The sequence below is a fragment of the Oncorhynchus clarkii genome, chromosome 10 (genome assembly GCF_045791955.1).
Source record: "Oncorhynchus clarkii lewisi isolate Uvic-CL-2024 chromosome 10, UVic_Ocla_1.0, whole genome shotgun sequence".
NCBI lineage: Eukaryota > Metazoa > Chordata > Actinopteri > Salmoniformes > Salmonidae > Oncorhynchus > Oncorhynchus clarkii.
Window position 1 is genome coordinate 23,074,126 of NC_092156.1, and position 18,740 is coordinate 23,092,865.

Genomic DNA, 18,740 nt, shown 5'->3' on the forward strand with positions numbered 1-18,740 from the left:
TTCACAAACATTGGTGTCTAATCTAGCAACCAAGTCTTTGTGTGTGTTCCCTTATATAGGGCACTACGTTTGACCAGAGCCATATGGGGTGCTGGTAAAAAAAAAAGTTGTGCACTATAAAGGGAATGGGGTGTAATTTGAGACGCAGCCCAAGTCTTTTAGTATCAAAAGAAAACAATCCTACATAGAGACATCAATCAAAAATCCCTGACATTAAAGGCAGAACGTTTGATAATTATTTGAGGGCGGTGCTTCAGAGGTTTGACAGACTGTTGGATTGGACAAATGGTTCTCCCTCAGATCTTTCCAAGGGCCTCATTTGGCTACTGTGGCCTCATTGAAATAGCATCTTAATTGCCACATAGATTCTCTCTTTCTCAAACTCATTCCTTCTGTGAGCTTTGAGAACTGAACAAGCATATATCGTTGAGCTGCATTCCATGGAAGTATAATATATTTTGATCCACTCACTTACAGAGCATGTTTTGTTGAACTCCTGGTGTAGTGGTACTAACATTGCAACAGGACGTACAACCAACATTTTAGGGGAAGATAATGTGTTATTTCTGTAAAGTTGTGGTGTTTTAAATGTCATGTAAGAGGTATAAAAAACAACAAAGTAACAGGTAAGTATCCAATTCATCACTGTAGCCTGTTATTTTTCCAAAAGCTGCCACTTGATTGTGATTCCTGTCTTTAGCCCTCGTCTTGGGACTCCATTTGACCCTTTTAACACTAAAGTGCCGACCCGAACCCTACTGTGCTAGTTCGGATGTTTTCCTTCCACATTGTCCTATCCTGCAAACTTCCAGCAACTATGGTGGGTATGTAACCAGGCCAGCCAAGTACGGCTCGGCTTGTCATGGCCCGGCTCAGTAGTAATGTGAAAAGGGTTATATAGTCCAGATGACCTGGCCTCCACAATCCCCCGACCTCAACCAAATGGAGATTGTTTGGGATGAGTTGGACCACAGAGTGAAGGAAAAGCAGCCAACAAGTGCTCAGCACATGTGGGAACTCCTTCAAGACTGTTGGAAAAACATTCCAGGTGAAGCTGGTTGAGAGAATGCCAAGAGTGTGCAAAGCTGTCATCAAGGTGGCTATTTGAAGAATTTCAAATATAAATATATTTTGATTTGTTTAACACTTTTTTGGTTACTACATGATTCCATATTTGTTATTTCATAGTTTTGATGTCTTCACTATTATTCTACAGTGTAGAAAATAGTACAAATAAAGAAAAACCCTTGAATGAGCAGGTGTTCTAAAACTTTTGACCCGTAGTGTAGGTTTGGTAAATCATAAATCAATTCTAAACGTCTTGTTACGGTGTTTGCATTCAAGGTCAGTATTTTATGTAAGGGTATAAGGGTATTTTATGTAAGGCAAATTATACCAGAGGGCTTAAAAAAAATTGGGGGTGGGGGACGTGGCACCCTGGGCCACAGGCACTAGCTTTACTCTGCTCAACAGTTTACCATGGTACACTAAAACACTTTATCAATGTTGTCATGGAAAGTTGACACATTTTCCAAACTCTGAAATCACACTTGAAAAGAACAACTGACGAAACTGCTCACTGAGCCTAATGAGATAAATTCTCTTGTTCTTCAATTCATTAATTTAATGAACCACTCTTTTGTGTGTCTTCTCCCCCCAGTTCTAATAACTGCCACCTTTGATGACTTTTGGATATGGCTTAATGGTTTACACACCATGCCAAGGAGAAATCTCTTGCGTTGTACATATGATCCTATTATTTGTGTAATATGCAGTACTCATCATCAACGTTGCATACTTTCCATCCACTTGTCATTGAAGAAAAAGTGAAGGAGTTTGCCTTGGCTATGGTTATGCAATTGAACGTTATCTTCCAAATCTCTCTAATAACTGTACATATTATAAGGCTTGAACATAGTCACAGAAGGAAGAGAACAGAAATGTAAAACAAAGTTTAATGTATTGTTGTCAATGGGGTATTTATGGACAATCCATTTTTCTTGGAGGGCAAGCTGTCATTATTGGCTTCTGTAAATGTTGGCACAAGCCAATTACACTCCAGTTCACTAAGTCACTTTTGAGCAATAGAACAATGAAAGATATATATATACACAGTGCATTCGGAAAGTATTCAGACCCTTTTACTTTTTCCACATTTTGTTACATACATTTTTTCCCCCACTCAATCTACACACAATACCCCATAATAAAAAAGCAAAAACATGTTTTTAGAAAGTTTTGCAAATGTATATAACAAAAAAAGGAAATATAACATTTACATAAGTATTTAGACCCTTTACTCAGTACTTTGTTGAAACACCTTTGGCAGCGATTACAGACTCAAGTCTTCTAAGGGTATCATGCTACAAGCTAGGCACAACTCGATTTGGGGAGTTTCTCCCATTCTTCTCTGCAGATCCTCTAAGCTCTGTCAGGTTGCATGGGGAGTGTCGCTGCACAGCTATTTTCAGGTCTTTCCAGCAATGTTCGATTGGGTTCAAGTCCGGGCTCTGGCTGGGCCACACAAGGACCTTCAGAGACTTGTTCCGAAGCCACTCCTGCGTTGCCTTGGCTGTGTGTTTAGGGTTGTTGTCCTGTTGGAAGGTAAACCTTTGCCCCAGTCTGTGGCCCTGAGCGCTCTGGAGCAGGTTTTCATCAAGGATCTCTCTGTTCTTCGCTCCATTCATCATTACCTTGATCCTGACTAGTCTCTCAATCCCTGTCGCTGAAAAACATCCCCACAGCATGATGCTGCCACCACCATGCTTCACCGTAGGGATGGTTACAGCTTTCTTCCAGATGTGACTCTTGGCATTAGGCCAAATAGTTCAATCTTGGTTTCATCAGACCTTAGAATCTTGTTTCTCATGGTCTGAGAGTCCTTAAGGTGTGCCTTTTATTGAGGGGTGGCTTCTGTCTGGCCACTCTACCATAAAGGCCTGATTGGTGGAGTGCTGCAGAGATGGTTGTCATTCTGGAACGTTTTTCCATGTCTGTCGGAGTGACCATCAGGTTCTTGGTCACCTCCCTGACCAATGTCCTTTTCCCCCGATTGCTCAGTTTGGCAGACAATTCCTTCAACCTCATGGCTTGGTTTTTGCGCTGACATGCACTGTCAACTGTGGAACCTTATATAAACAGGTGTGTGCCTTTGCGAATCATGTCCAATCAATTGAATTTACCACAGGTGGCCTCCAATCAAGATGTAGAAACATCTCAAGGATGATCAATGGAAAGAGGATGCACCTGAGCTCAATTTCGAGTCTCATAGCAAAGGGTCTGAATACTTATGTAAATAAGGTATTTCTGTTTTTCTTTATGAATTAGCAAACATTTCTAAAAACCTGTTTTTGGTTTGTCATTGTGGGGTATCTGTGTAGATTGATGAGGATTTAAAAATATTTAATCCATTTTAGAATAAGGCTGTAGCATAACAAAATGTTTAAAAAGTCAAGGGGTCTGAATATTTTCCGAATGCACTGCATATATACAGTTGAAGTCAGAAGTTTACATACACTTAGGTTGGAGCCATTAAAATTTGTTTTTCAACCACTTCACAAATTTCTTGATAACAAACTATAGTTTTGGCAAGTCGGTTAGGACATCTACTTTGTGCATGACACAAGTAATTTTTCCAACAATTGTTTACAGACAGATTATTTCATGTATAATTCACTGTATCACAATTTCAATTGGTCAGAAGTTTACATACACTAAGTTGACTGTGCCTTTAAACAGCTTATAAAATTTCAGAAAATTATGTCATGGTTCAGAAGCTTCTGATAGGCTAATTCACATAATTGGATGTGTACTTGTGCATGTATTTCAAGGCCTACTCTCAAACTCAGTGCCTCTTTGCTTGACATCATGGGGAAATCAAAAGAAATCAGCCAAGACCTCAGAAAATAAATTGTAGACCTCCACAAGTCTGGTTCATCCTTGGGAGCAATTTCCAAACGCCTGAAGGAACCACGTTCATCTGTACAAACAATAGTACACAAGTATAAACACCATGGTACCACGCAGCCGTCATACAGGAAGGAGACGCGTTCTGTCTCCTAGAGATGAACGTACTTTATTGCGAAAAGTGCAAATCAATCCCAGAACAACAGCAAAGGACCTTGTGAAGATGCTGGAGGAAACAGTTACAAAAGTATCTATATCCTCAGTAAAACGAGTCCTATATCGACATAACCTGAAAGGCCGCTCAGCAAGGAAGAAGCCACTGCTCCAAAACCGCCATAGAAATGCCAGACTACGATTTGCAACTACACATGGGGACAAAGATTGTACTTTTTGGAGAAATATTCTCTGGTCTGATGAAACAAAAATGTAACTGTTTGGCCATAATGACCATCGTTATGTTTGGAGGGAAAGGGGGAGGCTTGCAAGCCAAAGAACACCATCCCAACCGTGAAGCACAGGGGTGGCAGCATCATGTTGTGGGGGTGCTTTGCTGCAGGAGGGACTGGTGCACTTCACAAAATAGATGGCATAATGAGGGAAGAAAATTATATGGATATATTGAAGCAACGTCTCAAGACATCAGTCAGGCAGGAAATTAAAGCTTGGTCGCAAATTGGTCTTCCAAATGAACAATGACCCCAAGCATACTTCCAAAGTTGGGGCAAAATGGCTTAAGGACTACAAAGTCAGGGGCAGGACAACAACAACAAAAAAGCATGTGCGAGCAAGGAGGCCTACAAACCTGAATCAGTTACAAAGTTTGAACACACCTACTCATTCATGGGTTTTTCTTTATTTTTACTATTTTCTACATTGTAGAATAGTAGTGAAGAAGACATATTAAGAAGACATAACTATTAAATAACACACATGGAATCATGTAGTAACCAAAAAAGTGTTGAAAAAATCAAAATATATTTTATATTTTAATGTATTTTGCCTTGATGACAGCTTTGCACACTCTTGGCATTCTCTCAACCAGCTTCATGAGGTAGTCACCAGGAATGCATTTAAATTAACAGCTGTGCGTTGTTAAAAGTTAATTTGTGGAATTTCTTGTCTTAATGCGTTTGAGCCAATCAATTGTGTTGTGACAAGGTAGGGGTGGTATACATAAGCCCTATTTGGTAAAAGACCAAGTCCATATTATGGCAAGAACAGCTCAAATAAGCAAAGTGAAACGACAATCCATCATTCCTTTGAGACATTCAAGGTCAGTCAATACAGAATTTTCCTTCAAGCGGTATGACGAAACTGGCTCTCATGAGGACCACCACAGGAAAGGAAGACCGAGAGTTACCTCTGCTGCAGAGGATATGTTAATTAGAGTTACCAGCCTCAGAAATTGCATCCCAACTAATTGCTTCAGAGTTCAAGTAACAGACACATGTCAATATTAACTGTTCAGAGGAGACTGTGTGAATTAGGCCTTCATTCTCAAATTGCTGCAAAGAAACCACTACTAAAGTACACCAATGATAAGAAGAGACTTGCTTAGGCCAAGAAACACAAGCAATGGACATTAGACTGGTGGAAATCTGTCCGTTGGTCTGATGAGTCCAAATTTAAGATCTTTGGTTCGAACTGCCATGTCTTTGTGAGACGCAGACTAGATGAACAGATGATCTCCGCATGTGTGGTTCCCACAGTGAAGCATGGAGGAGGAGGTGTGATGGTGTGAGGGAGCTTTTCTGGTGACACTGTCAGTGATTTATTTAGAATTCAAGGCACACTTAACCAGCATGGCTACCACAGCATTCTTCAGCGATACGCCATCCCATCTGGTTTGCGCTTAGGGGGACTATCATTTGTCTTCCTACAGGATAATGATCCAAAACACTTCCTGTCTGTGTAAGGACCAGAGGTGTGGACCAAGAAGGAGAGTGATGGAGAGCTGCATCAGATGACCTGGCCTCCACAATCACCTGAGCTCAACCCAATTGAGATGGTTTGGGATGAGTCGGACAGCAGAGTGAACGAAAAGCAGCCAACAAGTGCTAGCATATGTGGGAACTCCTTCAAGACTGTTGGAAAATCATTCCAGGTGAAGCTGGTTGAAAGAATGCCAAGAGTGTGCAAAGCTGTCAAAAAGGCAAGGGTGGCTACTTTGAGGAATATAAAATCAAAAATATATTTTGATTTGTTTAACACATTTTTAGTTACTTATTTTATCAAAGATTCTCTGTAATTAGTATTACGTGATCATGATTAATCAGTTGTAAATGTAATTAACTAGGAAGTCAGGGCACCAAGGAAAAATATTCAGATTACAAAGTTATCATTTCCTAAAAATTACTTTTCAGATCAATTAGTCTTCGAATTAATGAATTATTTACTTTCTCACGTTAGTCTCATTCTAAACGTCGTAAATTGTTGGTTATCTGCACGAACCCAGTCTTCACTATGAGTCATCCATACATCAATTCTCTTAAATCATTTATTTATTACTAACTAAGTAAATCACAGAAATGCATAAAAAAAACTGTAAATATGGTTACAAGAAATGATATGAGAATGTGCCCTAGTGGGCTAAACCGGCATGCCGGCTTGTTAGACAAAAGGGGAAGTGGTGGTCGACTAAGAAGTCACTACAGAGTGATAATTACAACAATTGAAATGCTAATCCTTTGCACATGAACGCTCACTCATTCGGGAACAATTGCAATCAATACATATATTTACGCTCAGTGTGTCGTCTTGATCGCTGGTGAAAAGTTTGTTTCTTTTGTAGAATTGTCCGTCTCTCTCCCTCTCTCTCTCCGTCGTGGTTATAGTGGATAGTTCAGAGTGACATTCATTCGTTTCGTTATAGAGTGGATGTTTTGGCGGTTGTCGTTCTTCGCGTTCAATGATACTGAAATCCTAGCTGCGGACTAGTAATTAATATCAAAGACTTGTTCTTATTCTGTCGGTATCAATAGTCTAAGAGTTTAACCACGTGGTATGGTTAAAAGAATCAGCAATGGTCCACAACCTTTGTCCTCCCCTAATGGAGAAAAACATGGTCTGCAACCTTTAGCCATCTCGTAATTGAGGTAAGCTCGGTCTGCTGATCAAAAACTTGAGTGTTTTATTTTTCTAAAGGCAGAAAGGGGCTGTCCCAGGACGCCTGACCGTAACTGGGCTCAGAGGCGGTCCTCTGATTTAGTTAACTACAATCCCCTTTTTGAGTTTTCCTTCATTAAACAGTCCAAAATCATGTTGTAAAATTGTGTAAACAGTATCATACTCATTCATTCATCTTATACAACACTTAGATGTAAACCTCATATCTGAGGCTATTATATAAACAGCGTTATGGTAATGTGGCCCCACTGTCTCCCATGAGCTTCCCCAAGTTGTGACAAACAGACCAGTTCGTAGCTGGATTCTTCACCAATCTTTTATACTTTCTCTGGAACATGAAATTTGTTCGTACCTCAAGTTCTGTGAGGTGGAAGGATTTCCTTTGTTCTCCATGAAAATCTACTCTCTCTATACTGCGTGTCCATGAGGAGATCCTCAGGAATTTACGACGTCTCTCTGACCATAGCAGCCTAGTTGAAGGAGGCAAGGGGGAGGCAAGGAGAGAGGGATGGGGCTTGCTATACCCAAAGAGGCCAACGTCATGACAATTCCATATGTGTTATTTCATAGTTTTGATGTGTTCACTATTATTCCACAATGTAGAAAATAGTACAAATATAGAAGCCCTTGAATATCTAGGTGTGTCCAAACTTTTGACTGGTACTGTGTATATATATACACTACCACACTAAGCAATTTTTTGTCCATTAAAATAACATCAAATTTATCAGAAATACAGTGTATACATTGTTAATGTTGTAAATAACTATTGTAGCTGCAAACGGCAGATTTTTTGAGGAATATCTACATAGGCGTACAGAGGCCTATCAGCAACCATCACTCCTGTGTTCCAATGGAACGTTGTGTTAGCTAATCCAAGTTTATAATTTTAAAAGGCTAATTGATCATTAGAAACCCTTTTGCAATTAAGTTTAGCACAGCTGAAAACTGCTGTACTGATTAAAGAAGCAATAAAACTGGATTCTTTAGACTAGATGAGTATCTGGAGCATCAGCATTTGTGGGTTCGATTTCCAGGCTCAAAATGGCCAGAACCAAAGAACTTTCTTCTGAAACTGGTCAGTCCATTCTTGTTCTGAGAAATGAAGGCTATTCCATGTGAGAAATTGCCAAGAAATTAAATATCTCGTACAACGCAGTGTACTACTCCCTTCACAGAACAGCGCAAACTGGCCCTAACCAGAATAGAAAGAGGAGTGGAAAATTTCTCGCCTGGAATAGCCTTAGAACTGTTTGGCCATAATGACAATTTTTATGTTTGGAGGAAAAAGGGAGAGGCTTGCAAGCTGAAGAACAACATCCCAACATGAAGCACGGGGGTGGCAGCATCATGTTGTGGGGGTGCTTTGCTGCAGGAGGGACTGGTGCACTTCACAAAATAGATGGCATCATGAGGGAAGAAAATTATGGGGATATATTGAAGCAACATCTCAAGTAATCAGTCAGGAAGTTAAAGCTTGGTCGCAAATGGGTCTTCCAAATGGACAATGACCCCAAGCATACTTCCAAAGTTGTGGCAAAATGGCTTAAGGACAACAAAGTCAAGGTATTGGAGTGGCCATCACAAAGCCCTGACCTCAATCCCATAGAAAATGTGTGGGCAGAACTGAAAAAGCGTGTGCAAGCAAGGAGGCCTACAAACCTGACTCAGTTACACCAGCTCTGTCAGGAGGAATGGACCAAAATTCACCCAACTTAAGGTGAGAAGCTTGACCCAAGTCAACAATTTAAAGGCTATGCTACCAAATACTAATTGAGTGTATGTAAACTTCTGACCCACTGGGAATGTGATGAAAGAAATAAAAGCTGAAATAAATCATTCTCTCTACTATTATTCTTACATTTCACATTCTTAAAATAAAGTGGTGAGACTAACTGACCTAAGAAGGAATTTTTTACTAGGATTAAATGTCAGGAATTGTGAAAAACTGAGTTTAAATGTATTTGGCTAAGGTGTATGTAAACTTCCGACTTCAACTGTGTGTATATATATACACTGCTCAAAAAAATAAAGGGAACACTAAAATAACACATCCTAGATCTGAATGAATGAAATATTCTTATTAAATACTTTTTTCTTTACATAGTTGAATGAGCGGACAACAAAATCACACAAAAATGATCAATGGAAATCAAATTTATCAACCCATGGCGGTCTGGATTTGGAGTCACACTCAAAATTAAAGTGGAAAACCACACTACAGGCTGATCCAACTTTGATGAGGTGGCGGATGGTCTCCTGAGGGATCTCCTCCCAGACCTGGACTAAAGCATCCGCCAACTCCTGGACAGTCTGTGGTGCAACGTGGCGTTGGTGGATGGAGCGAGACATGATTTCCCAGATGTGCTCAATTGGATTCAGGTCTGGGGAACGGGCGGGCCAGTCCATAGCATCAATGCCTTCCTCTTGCAGGAACTGCTGACAGACTCCAGCCACATGAGATCTAGAATTGTCTTGCATTAGGAGGAACCCAGGGCCAACCACACCAGCATATGGTCTCACAAGGGGTCTGAGGATCTCATCTCGGTACCTAATGGCAGTCAGGCTACCTCTGGCGAGCACAGGGCTGTGCGGCCCCCCAAAGAAATGCCACCCCACACCATGCCATCCCACCGCCAAACCGGTCATGCTGGAGGATGATGCAGGCAGCAGAACGTTCTCCACAGCGTCTCCAGACTCTTTCACGTCTGTCACATGTGCTCAGTGTGAACCTGCTTTCATCTGTGAAGAGCACAGGGCGCCAGTGGCGAATTTGCCAATCTTGGTGTTCTCTGGAAAATGCCAAACGTCCTGCACGGTGTTGGGCTGTAAGCACAACCCCCACCTGTGGACGTTGGGCCCTCATGCCACCCTCATGGAGTCTGTTTCTGACCATTTGAGCAGACACATGCACATTTGTGCCCTGCTGGAGGTCAATTTGCAGGGCTCTGGCAGTGCTCCTCCTGCTCCTCCTTGCACAAAGGCGGAGGTAGCGGTCCTTCTGCTGGGTTGTTGACCTCCTACGGCCTCCTCCACGTCTCCTGATGTACTGGCCTGTCTCCTGGTAGCGCCTCCATGCTCTGGACATTACGCTGACAGACACAGCAAACCTTCTTGCCACAGCTCGCATTGATGTGCCATCCTGGATTAGCTGCACTACCTGAGCCACTTGTGTGGGTTGTAGACTCCGTCTCATGCTACCACTAGAGTGAAAGCACCGCCAGCATTCAAAAGTGACCAAAACATCAGCCAGGAAGCATAGGAACTGAGAAATGGTCTGTGGTCACTGCTAATAGGTTTAGGGTTGAAAGTAAGAAGGAGGTTTGGAAATGTCTCCCAAAAGACATAGGAACAAGGGTGTGTGTGGTGCTGCTACCAAAGCCAGACAGAGGGATACCCCCGTTCTCTCTGAAATGCATTACTTCCACAGTACTCAGTATGTAGTCCTAGCATGTGTGGGTGTCTAATGGTATGCTGAATGACTCATTGTGCCTAATAAATGGAGAGCTTGTCAGACGTGCATTGTACAAATATCTTCTTGTGTCTTTCGCTCCTCCCTGTATTCTTTATTCCTCTCTGTTTCTAGCTCTTGCTTCTATCTCCTCTCCTCCCTTTTCTCTCTGTCTTGCCTCCCTTTTGCTTTCTGCTTGTTTCTCTGACTCAGGTTATCCCCAGGTTTCTCTTCCCGTTTCTCTGACTGTATCTCTTTCTCCCCCCCTCTCTGTCTCACTGTCTCTCCATCTTTTTATCCCTACCCACACACCCTCTGTCACTCACTCTGTTTCTCTGACCATCTCTTTCTCTCTCCCTCCCTCCTCTCTGTCTCTCCTCTATCATCCCTCACTCTCTTTCTCTCTCTCTTTCTCTGTTTGGACATGTGGAAGCTCTGGAGACTCATTGACAGCATTCCTCCTCCTCCCTCTTCTCCCCTCTTTTTCTTCCTCCTCTCCGTCTCTGTTGTATTTCCCACCGCAGGACTCCTCTTAGCCCATTGCCCGGCATAGAGCCCTACTGTGAGGGGCCAGACGCCAGCAGCTACCAGCCCCCGCCCTCCAGCCCTCAGTGAGTGTGGCTACCTGCACCTTGTTCAGCCCGCCCCTCAGTCAGTGTGCTGCTGGCTGGCTTGGCCGCATGCTTCGTGTGCTGGGCACAGTCGCACGGTCACATGCTGGTTCAAGCAATTGGGGCCCTAAGCTCCCTCACGGTTCACTCACAGGAGATGCAGAATTATTGAATAGATACAGCTGTAAAAAGATACACACTAAGCAACCTACCTGGAGTCATACTTGTTTTATGGTCCACGGAGATAGTCATAGTCTTAGATGTCCAGCAGAGGGTGACGTGCGTACAGCATTGTTGGGTAGTGCCCTTTGAGAAAGCTGTTGAGCTGAATTTAAATACATCCGAATCAAGACGAAAGCCCTAGATCCCGATATCTCAGAAATTTTCCCAAATTGGGCCAACTAGCAATTCAGACCAGTACTATTAATGGTCTCCCCGAGGTGCGTGCAAACATAGCGTGATAGCACCGCGAACCGAGAAGGATTTTAAGCGGTCAGACTGCTCCAAATTCAAATTGACATATAAGCCATGGTAAGTGGTGTAACTACAGTGAATTACACTGAGTGTACAAAACATTAAGAACACCTGCTCTTTAAAAACATATTGATGTGCTTTTGAATGCTGCTGTGTTTTTCACGCGCAACAGTTTCCCGTGTGTCAAGAATGGTCCACCACCCAAAGGACATCCGGTCCACTTAAAACAACTGTGGGAAGCATTGGAGTCAACACGGGCCAGCATCCATGTGAAACACTTTCGATACCTTGTTAAGTTCATTCCCCGAAGAATTGAGGCTGTTCTGAGGGCTAAAGGGGGTGCAACTCAATATTAGGAAGGTGTTCTTAATGATTTGTACACACACTGTATATGAATAACACAAGTGCCTGATTCAACATTGCACAGGAGGCCATTGTATTCAGTTTTCCCGAAATGGTACCAATTGCCCCCGATGCTGACCACCATGCTGGACATGTAAGATGAAACCACTCCAGTGTGGTTGTTTACTCTTCTTTGAATCGACAGACGACTCTGTCCCATTGAGGATTTCCACTGGGCCTACACACCCAGTATTCTCTCTTCCCATCTCGTGGGTTTCATTGGTCGGCTGCTGCTGCTGCTGCTTCTCCTCACGTCCCACCCCCTAACTTCCCTCCTGTGCCATACACTGAGAATATAACAGCAACATTAGAGGAACATATTGCCACTTGTCATGAAGCTCATGGGCATAGCATCCCATGCTCTGGTCTGACCTGTTTAAAACCTAGCACAGGTAGACCAATGGCATTTTAAGTTTGGGATGGCTATATAAAGGGAACAGGTCTGGTGTACAACAACTGGAAAGCAATGGGTTTGGTTAATTGATTACATCAGGGAGACCATTGGAAAATGGAGTCTCTTTTGTTCTACTTCAAATGAGATTGATATTCAACAGAAGCTGACAGTTATTCAGTAATTATGACAATTTGCTTTTACTGCCCCCATTATCTGTTACTTTAATTTCTAGTCAAACCTGTTGTCCCTGACACAATGTGTACAATGTGTGGAGAGTTTGGGCAAATGTAACTTTCTTTCCCTATCAAAAGTGCAAATTACTCCCACAGTTATTTGAAGTCTGGGCTATCCAACTCCAAAAAGACCCCTAGAAGTCTTTAGTTTGGGGGAAGGTTAGGTTACCACATAATTCAAATAACTCTGTGGCAGTGACATATGTCAAGACCCACCCACACAGTTTACATATACAGTACCAGTCAAAATGTTGGACACACCTACTCAGGTAAGGGTTTTTCTTTATTTTGACTATTTTCTACATTGTAGAATAATAGCGAAGACATCAAAACTATGTAGTATCATGTAGTAACCAAAAAAGTGTTAAACAAATCAAAATGGTATATTTGAGATTCTTCAAATAGCCACCCTTTGTCTTGATGATAGCTTTCCACACTCTTAGCATTCTCTCAACCAGCTTCATGAGGTAAGTCACCTGGAATGCATTTCAATGAACAGGTGTGCCTTGGCATTCTCTCAACCAGCTTCACCTGGAATGCTTTTCCAACAGTCTTGGAGGAGTTGAGCACATTTTGACTGCTTTTCCTTCACTGCGGTCCAACTCATCCCAAACCATCTCAATTGGGTTGAGGTCGGGTGATTGTGGAGGCCATGTCATCTGATGCAGCTCTCCATCACTCTCCTTCTTGGTCAAATTGTCCTGTTGAAAAACAAATGACAGTCCCACTAAGCACAAACCAGATGGGATGGCGTATCACTGCAGAATGCGGTGGTAGCCATGCTGGTTAAGTGTGCCTTGAATTCTAAATAAATCACAGACAGTGTCACCAGCAAAGCACCATCACACCTCCTCCTTCATGCTTCACGGTGGGAACCACACATGCAGAGATCATCCGTTCACCTGCTCTGCTTCTCACAAAGACATGCCGGTTGGAACCAAAAATCTCAAATTTGGACTTGTCAGACTAAGGTACAGATTTCCACCAGTCTAATGACCATTGTTCGTGTTTCTTGGCCCAAGCAAGTCTCTTCTTATTATTGGTGTCCTTCAGTAGTAGTTTATTTGCAGAAATGTGACCATGAATGCCTGATTCACGCAGTCTCCTCTGAACAGTTGATGTTGAGATGTGTCTGTTACTTGAACTCTGTGAAGCATTTATTTGGGCTGCAATTTTTGAGGCTGGTAACTCTAATGAACTTATCCTCTGCAGCAGAGACAACTCTGCATGGTGGTCCTCATGAGAACCAGTTTCATCATAGCGCTTGATGATTTTTGAAGAATCTTTCAAAGTTGTTGAAATTTTCCGTATTGACTGACCTTCATGTCTTAAAATAATGATGTACTGTCGTTTCTCTTTGCTCTTTTCTGTATACCACCCCTATCTTGTCACAACACAACTGATTGACTCAAACGCATTAAGAAGGAAAGAAATTCCATAATTGAACTTTAAACAAGGCACACCTGTTAATTGAAATGCATTCTGGGTGACTACCTCATGACTACCTCATCTGGGCAAGGCAAGGGTGGCTACTTTGAAGAATATCAAATATAAATATACAACTTTTTAGGTTACTACATGATTCCATATGTGTTATTTTATAGTCTTGATGTGTTCACTATTATTCTACAATGTATAAAATAGTAAAAATATAGAAAAACCCTTGAATGAGTAGTTGTGTCCTAACTTTTGACTGGGACTGTACATGCATGGGCAGCACTTTTGACTGGGAATGAAAGTTACAGATTGTGGTTTAAACATAGCAAATACGTTGCCATAAAAATGTCAACATCATTCAGTTCTTAATTTAACTGTGGGTTGAAAGTTCCGGTAACAATTTACTTGAAGTGTGCAGGTGTAATCCATTATGCTGTTAGAATGCATCATAATACTTGTCATAAGAATGTATGGCCCCCTTATTATTATCTTAGAATTACTCTCATAATCATCCTTACTAAATAAGCCATTTTGAGTCACTTTTAAGAAAATTTCCTACATTTCCTACATAGATGGACATATTATAAGCGTATTATAAGAAATAAAGGTTCATACATGATCTCACACAAATGATCAATGAACCTACCAGGTACCACCCCAAAGCCATAAACACGGGCACCCTCATAGATATCATCCTAACCAACTTGCCCTCTAAATACACCTCTGATATTATCCTAACCAACTTGCCCTCTAAATACACCTGCTGTTTTCCTGAATATCCTGGAAGGATATTCATCTCATCCCGTCCGTAGAGGATGCCGTTTTTTTTTTAATGCCTTCCTCACCATCTTAAATAAGCATGCCCCATTCAAGAAATTTAGAACCAGGAACAGATATAGCCCTTGGTTCTCTCCAGACCTGACTGCCCTTAACAAACACAAAAACATCCTATGACGTTCTGCATTAGCATCGAACAGCCCCCGTGATATGCAACTTTTCAGGGAAGCTAGAAACCAATATACACAGGCAGTTAGAAAAGCCAAGTCTAGATTTTTCAAGCAGAAATTTGCTTCCTGCAACACAAACTCAAAAAAGTTCTGGGACACTGTAAAGTCCATGGAGAATAAGAACACCTCCTCCCAGCTGCCCACTGCACTGAGGATAGGAAACACTGTCACCACCGATAAATACACTATAATTGAGAATTTCAATAAGCATTTTTCTACGGCTGGCCATGCTTTCCACCTGGCTAACCCTACCCCGGTCAACAGCACTGCACCCCCCACAGGAACTCGCCCAAGCCTTCCCCATTTCTCCTTCTCCCAAATCCAGTCAGCTGATGTTCTGAAAGAGCTGCAAAATATGGACCCCTACAAATCTGCCGGGCTAGACAATCTGGAACTTATCTTTCTAAAATGATCTGCCGAAATTGTTGCAACCCCTATTACTAGCCTGTTCAACCTCTCTTTCGTGTCGTCTGAGATTCCCAAAGATTGGAAAGCAGCTGCGGTCATCCCCCTCTTCAAAGGGGTGGGACACTCTTGACCCAAACTGCTACAGACCTATATCTATCCTACACTGCCTTTCTAAGGTCTTCGAAAGCCAAGTCAACAAACAGATTACCAATCATTTCAAATCCCACCATACCTTCTCGCTATGCAATCTGGTTTCAGAGCTGGTCATGGGTGCACCTCAGCCACGCACTCAAGGTCCTAAACGATATCTTAACCGCCATCGATAAGAAACAATACTGTGCAGCCGTGCTCATTGACCTGGGCAAGGCTTTCGACTCTGTCAATCACCACATCCTCATCAGCAGACTCGATAGCCTTGGTTTCTCAAACGATTGCCTCGCCTGGTTCCCCAACTACTTCTCTGATAGAGTTCAGTGTGTCAAATCGGAACGCCTGTTGTCCGGGCCTCTGGCAGTCTCTATGGGGGTGCCGACTCTCTTCTCTGTATGGACCGACTCTCTTCTCTGTATACATCAATGATGTCGCTCTTGCTGCTGGTGAGTCTCTGATCCACCTCTACGCAGACGACACCATTCTGTATACTTTTGGCCCTTCTTTGGACACTGTGTTAACAACCCTCCAGCTGAGCTTCAATGCCATACATCTCTCCTTCCGTGGCCTCCAATTGCTCTTAAATACAAGTTAAACTAAATGCATGCTCTTCAACCGATCGCTGCCTGCACCTGCCCGCCCGTCCAACATCACTACTCTGATGGTTCTGTCTTAGAATATGTGGACAACTACAAATAACTAGGTGTCTGGTTAGACTGTAAACTCTCCTTCCAGACTCACATCAAACATCTCCAATCCAAAGTTAAATCTAGAATTGGCTTCCTATTTCGCAACAAAGCATCCTTCACTCATGCTGCCAAACATACCCTTGTAAAACTGACCATCCTACCGATCCTCAACTTCGGCGATGTCATTTACAAAATAGCCTCCAATACCCTACTCAATGAATTGGATGCAGTCTATCACAGTGCCATCCGTTTTGTCAACCAAAGCCCCATATACTACCCACCACTGTGACCTGTACGCTCTCGTTGGCTGGCCCTCGCTTCATACTCGTCGCCAAACCCACTGGCTCCAGGTCATCTACAAGACCCTGCTAGGTAAAGTCCCCCCTTATCTCAGCTCGCTGGTCACCATAGCAGCACCCACCTGTAGCACGCGCTCCAGCAGGTATATCTCTCTGGTCACCCTCAAAACCAAAACCAATTCTTCCTTCTTCTTCCGCCTCTCCTTCCAGTTCTCTGCTGCCAATGACTGGAACGAACTACAAAAATCTCTGAAACTGGAAACACTTATCTCCCTCACAAGCTTTAAGCACCAGCTGTCAGAGCAGTTCCCAGATTGCTGCACCTGTACATAGCCCATCTATAATTTAGCCCAAACAACTACCTCTCCCCCTACTGTATTTATTTCGTTTCTTTGCACCCCATTATTTATATCTCTACCTTGCACATTCTTCCACTGCAAATCGACCATTCCAGTGTTTTACTTGCTATATTGTATTTACTTCGCCACCATGGCCTTTTTTTTTGCCTTTACCTCCCTTATCTCACCTCATTTGCTCACTTTGTATATAGACTTATTTTTCTACTGTATTATTGGCTGTATGTTTGTTTTACTCCATGTGTATCTCTGTGTAATTGTATGTGTCGAACTTCTTTGCTTTATCTTGGCCAGGTCGCAATTGTAAATGAGAACTTGTTCTCAACTTGCCTACCTGGTTAAATAAAGGTGAAATAAAAAATAAATACAATTATATCAAGCATGCAGGCTTTCATCAAAGGCTTTCCAAAGTCAAATTAATTTTTACAGAATTAATTTTAGACTTTTGGAAATGTTAATGTGGCTGTCTGCAGGACGTACTCACACAATACATAGTTGTTCTATGTCAGTTTCAACATAAATATTTAATCTCATCAAATTTCACTGTGGTTTCTCATGAGTTTGTCCTATCTTTAGACAAGCAAGTTTTTTCACTGTTACTTTGTTGTCAATAACAATAGCACCTTTTTTTTTGCTAGAATGAACAGCATACTGTAGAAATCTCCCTCATGTTGGTATGTCACAAAAAGTCTTAGCTGAATATACCTTGTGTCCTTCCAGATTGTTTGCAGCTGAGCAGCCCCTGAATCTCTTTGTGATGAACCTGCCCCTGCACACCCGAGCTTGACTTAACCCTGCCCAACCATGAAACCCTTTCTTATTTTCTTTGTGAATTGATTTCATGTGATACGTAGTTAATTCAACACAATGTTATTTTCTCCGGCAGTTACTCTGTTCTATGCTTTGCTGTTTTCCTCTCAGCTATTCTGTTGGATTCCTTGAAAAGTCAACAGTATTTAGTGTTAAGTTTAGTAGAGTGAGTATGTGTAATGGTAAGCATACAGTGTTGGTGCCAAATGGTGCTCATGTTACTGTATAAAAGCACATGGCACATTATATACAGTACATACAGTAACATACTAGAAGTATAATGTTGTATATGTGACCACCTGTAATTTTACAGCGTTGTAATCAAACCAGTGAATCTATATGACCAGGAGAACCCTTATGAGGTTCTCACTTTTACATACGTGTATTGTCCTCATCTGCTGTACTGCTAAAAGTCATTCTATAACCAGTGTTAATACATCTTTGTCTCATAATAATATGAGCGATGACAATCTTAACATGAAAAATGGCACATTCAGTAAATGTCATACTATATTTAAAAGTGATTTTTATAGAAACAAACAAGCCAGCATATTACATATTACAGTTCTATCTAGACTGAAGTATGTGTATAGCATTGCTTGTAATAGCTATTTCTATGTATTCAACTTGTTGATATAGTTTTAGATATTATGAACCACATGAGTAGTAGATATTGAATAGCTTGCTGGAAGAATCTTGAATGTGGGTTGTGCTCTGCGTCCAGTGGAGTCAGATGTGTTTGCCTGTGTCACGCACTCTACTTGAAGACCCTGCACCACGACAGACAGTGCCTTCTGCGGAGAGAGAACGTACGTGCCTCATACGTAGCAGAGAATGAGAACGTCATTGCTTTTCAATGCGGGTCCTCGAAACTCAGCCCCTCCATTGCCACCGCAGACATCACAAGCACAGCTAGGCCTTAGTGATTCAGCAAAATAGAGAGACTGAAAAGCCTTAGCCTTACATTGTATTTTGGTACTCTGAATA

At 42.0% G+C, this 18,740-nt stretch overlaps 1 protein-coding gene across 1 annotated transcript in view; it reads left to right on the plus strand.

Annotated features, from left to right (window-relative positions):
- Nucleotides 1-18,740, plus strand: part of LOC139418156 (protein turtle homolog B-like) — a 175,387-nt gene that overhangs the window by 146,072 nt on the left and 10,575 nt on the right. The window contains exon 18 of the mRNA XM_071167387.1: nt 11,008-11,094. Coding sequence (XP_071023488.1) covers nt 11,008-11,094 — 87 coding nt within the window. The remainder of the gene's footprint in view (nt 1-11,007; nt 11,095-18,740) is intronic.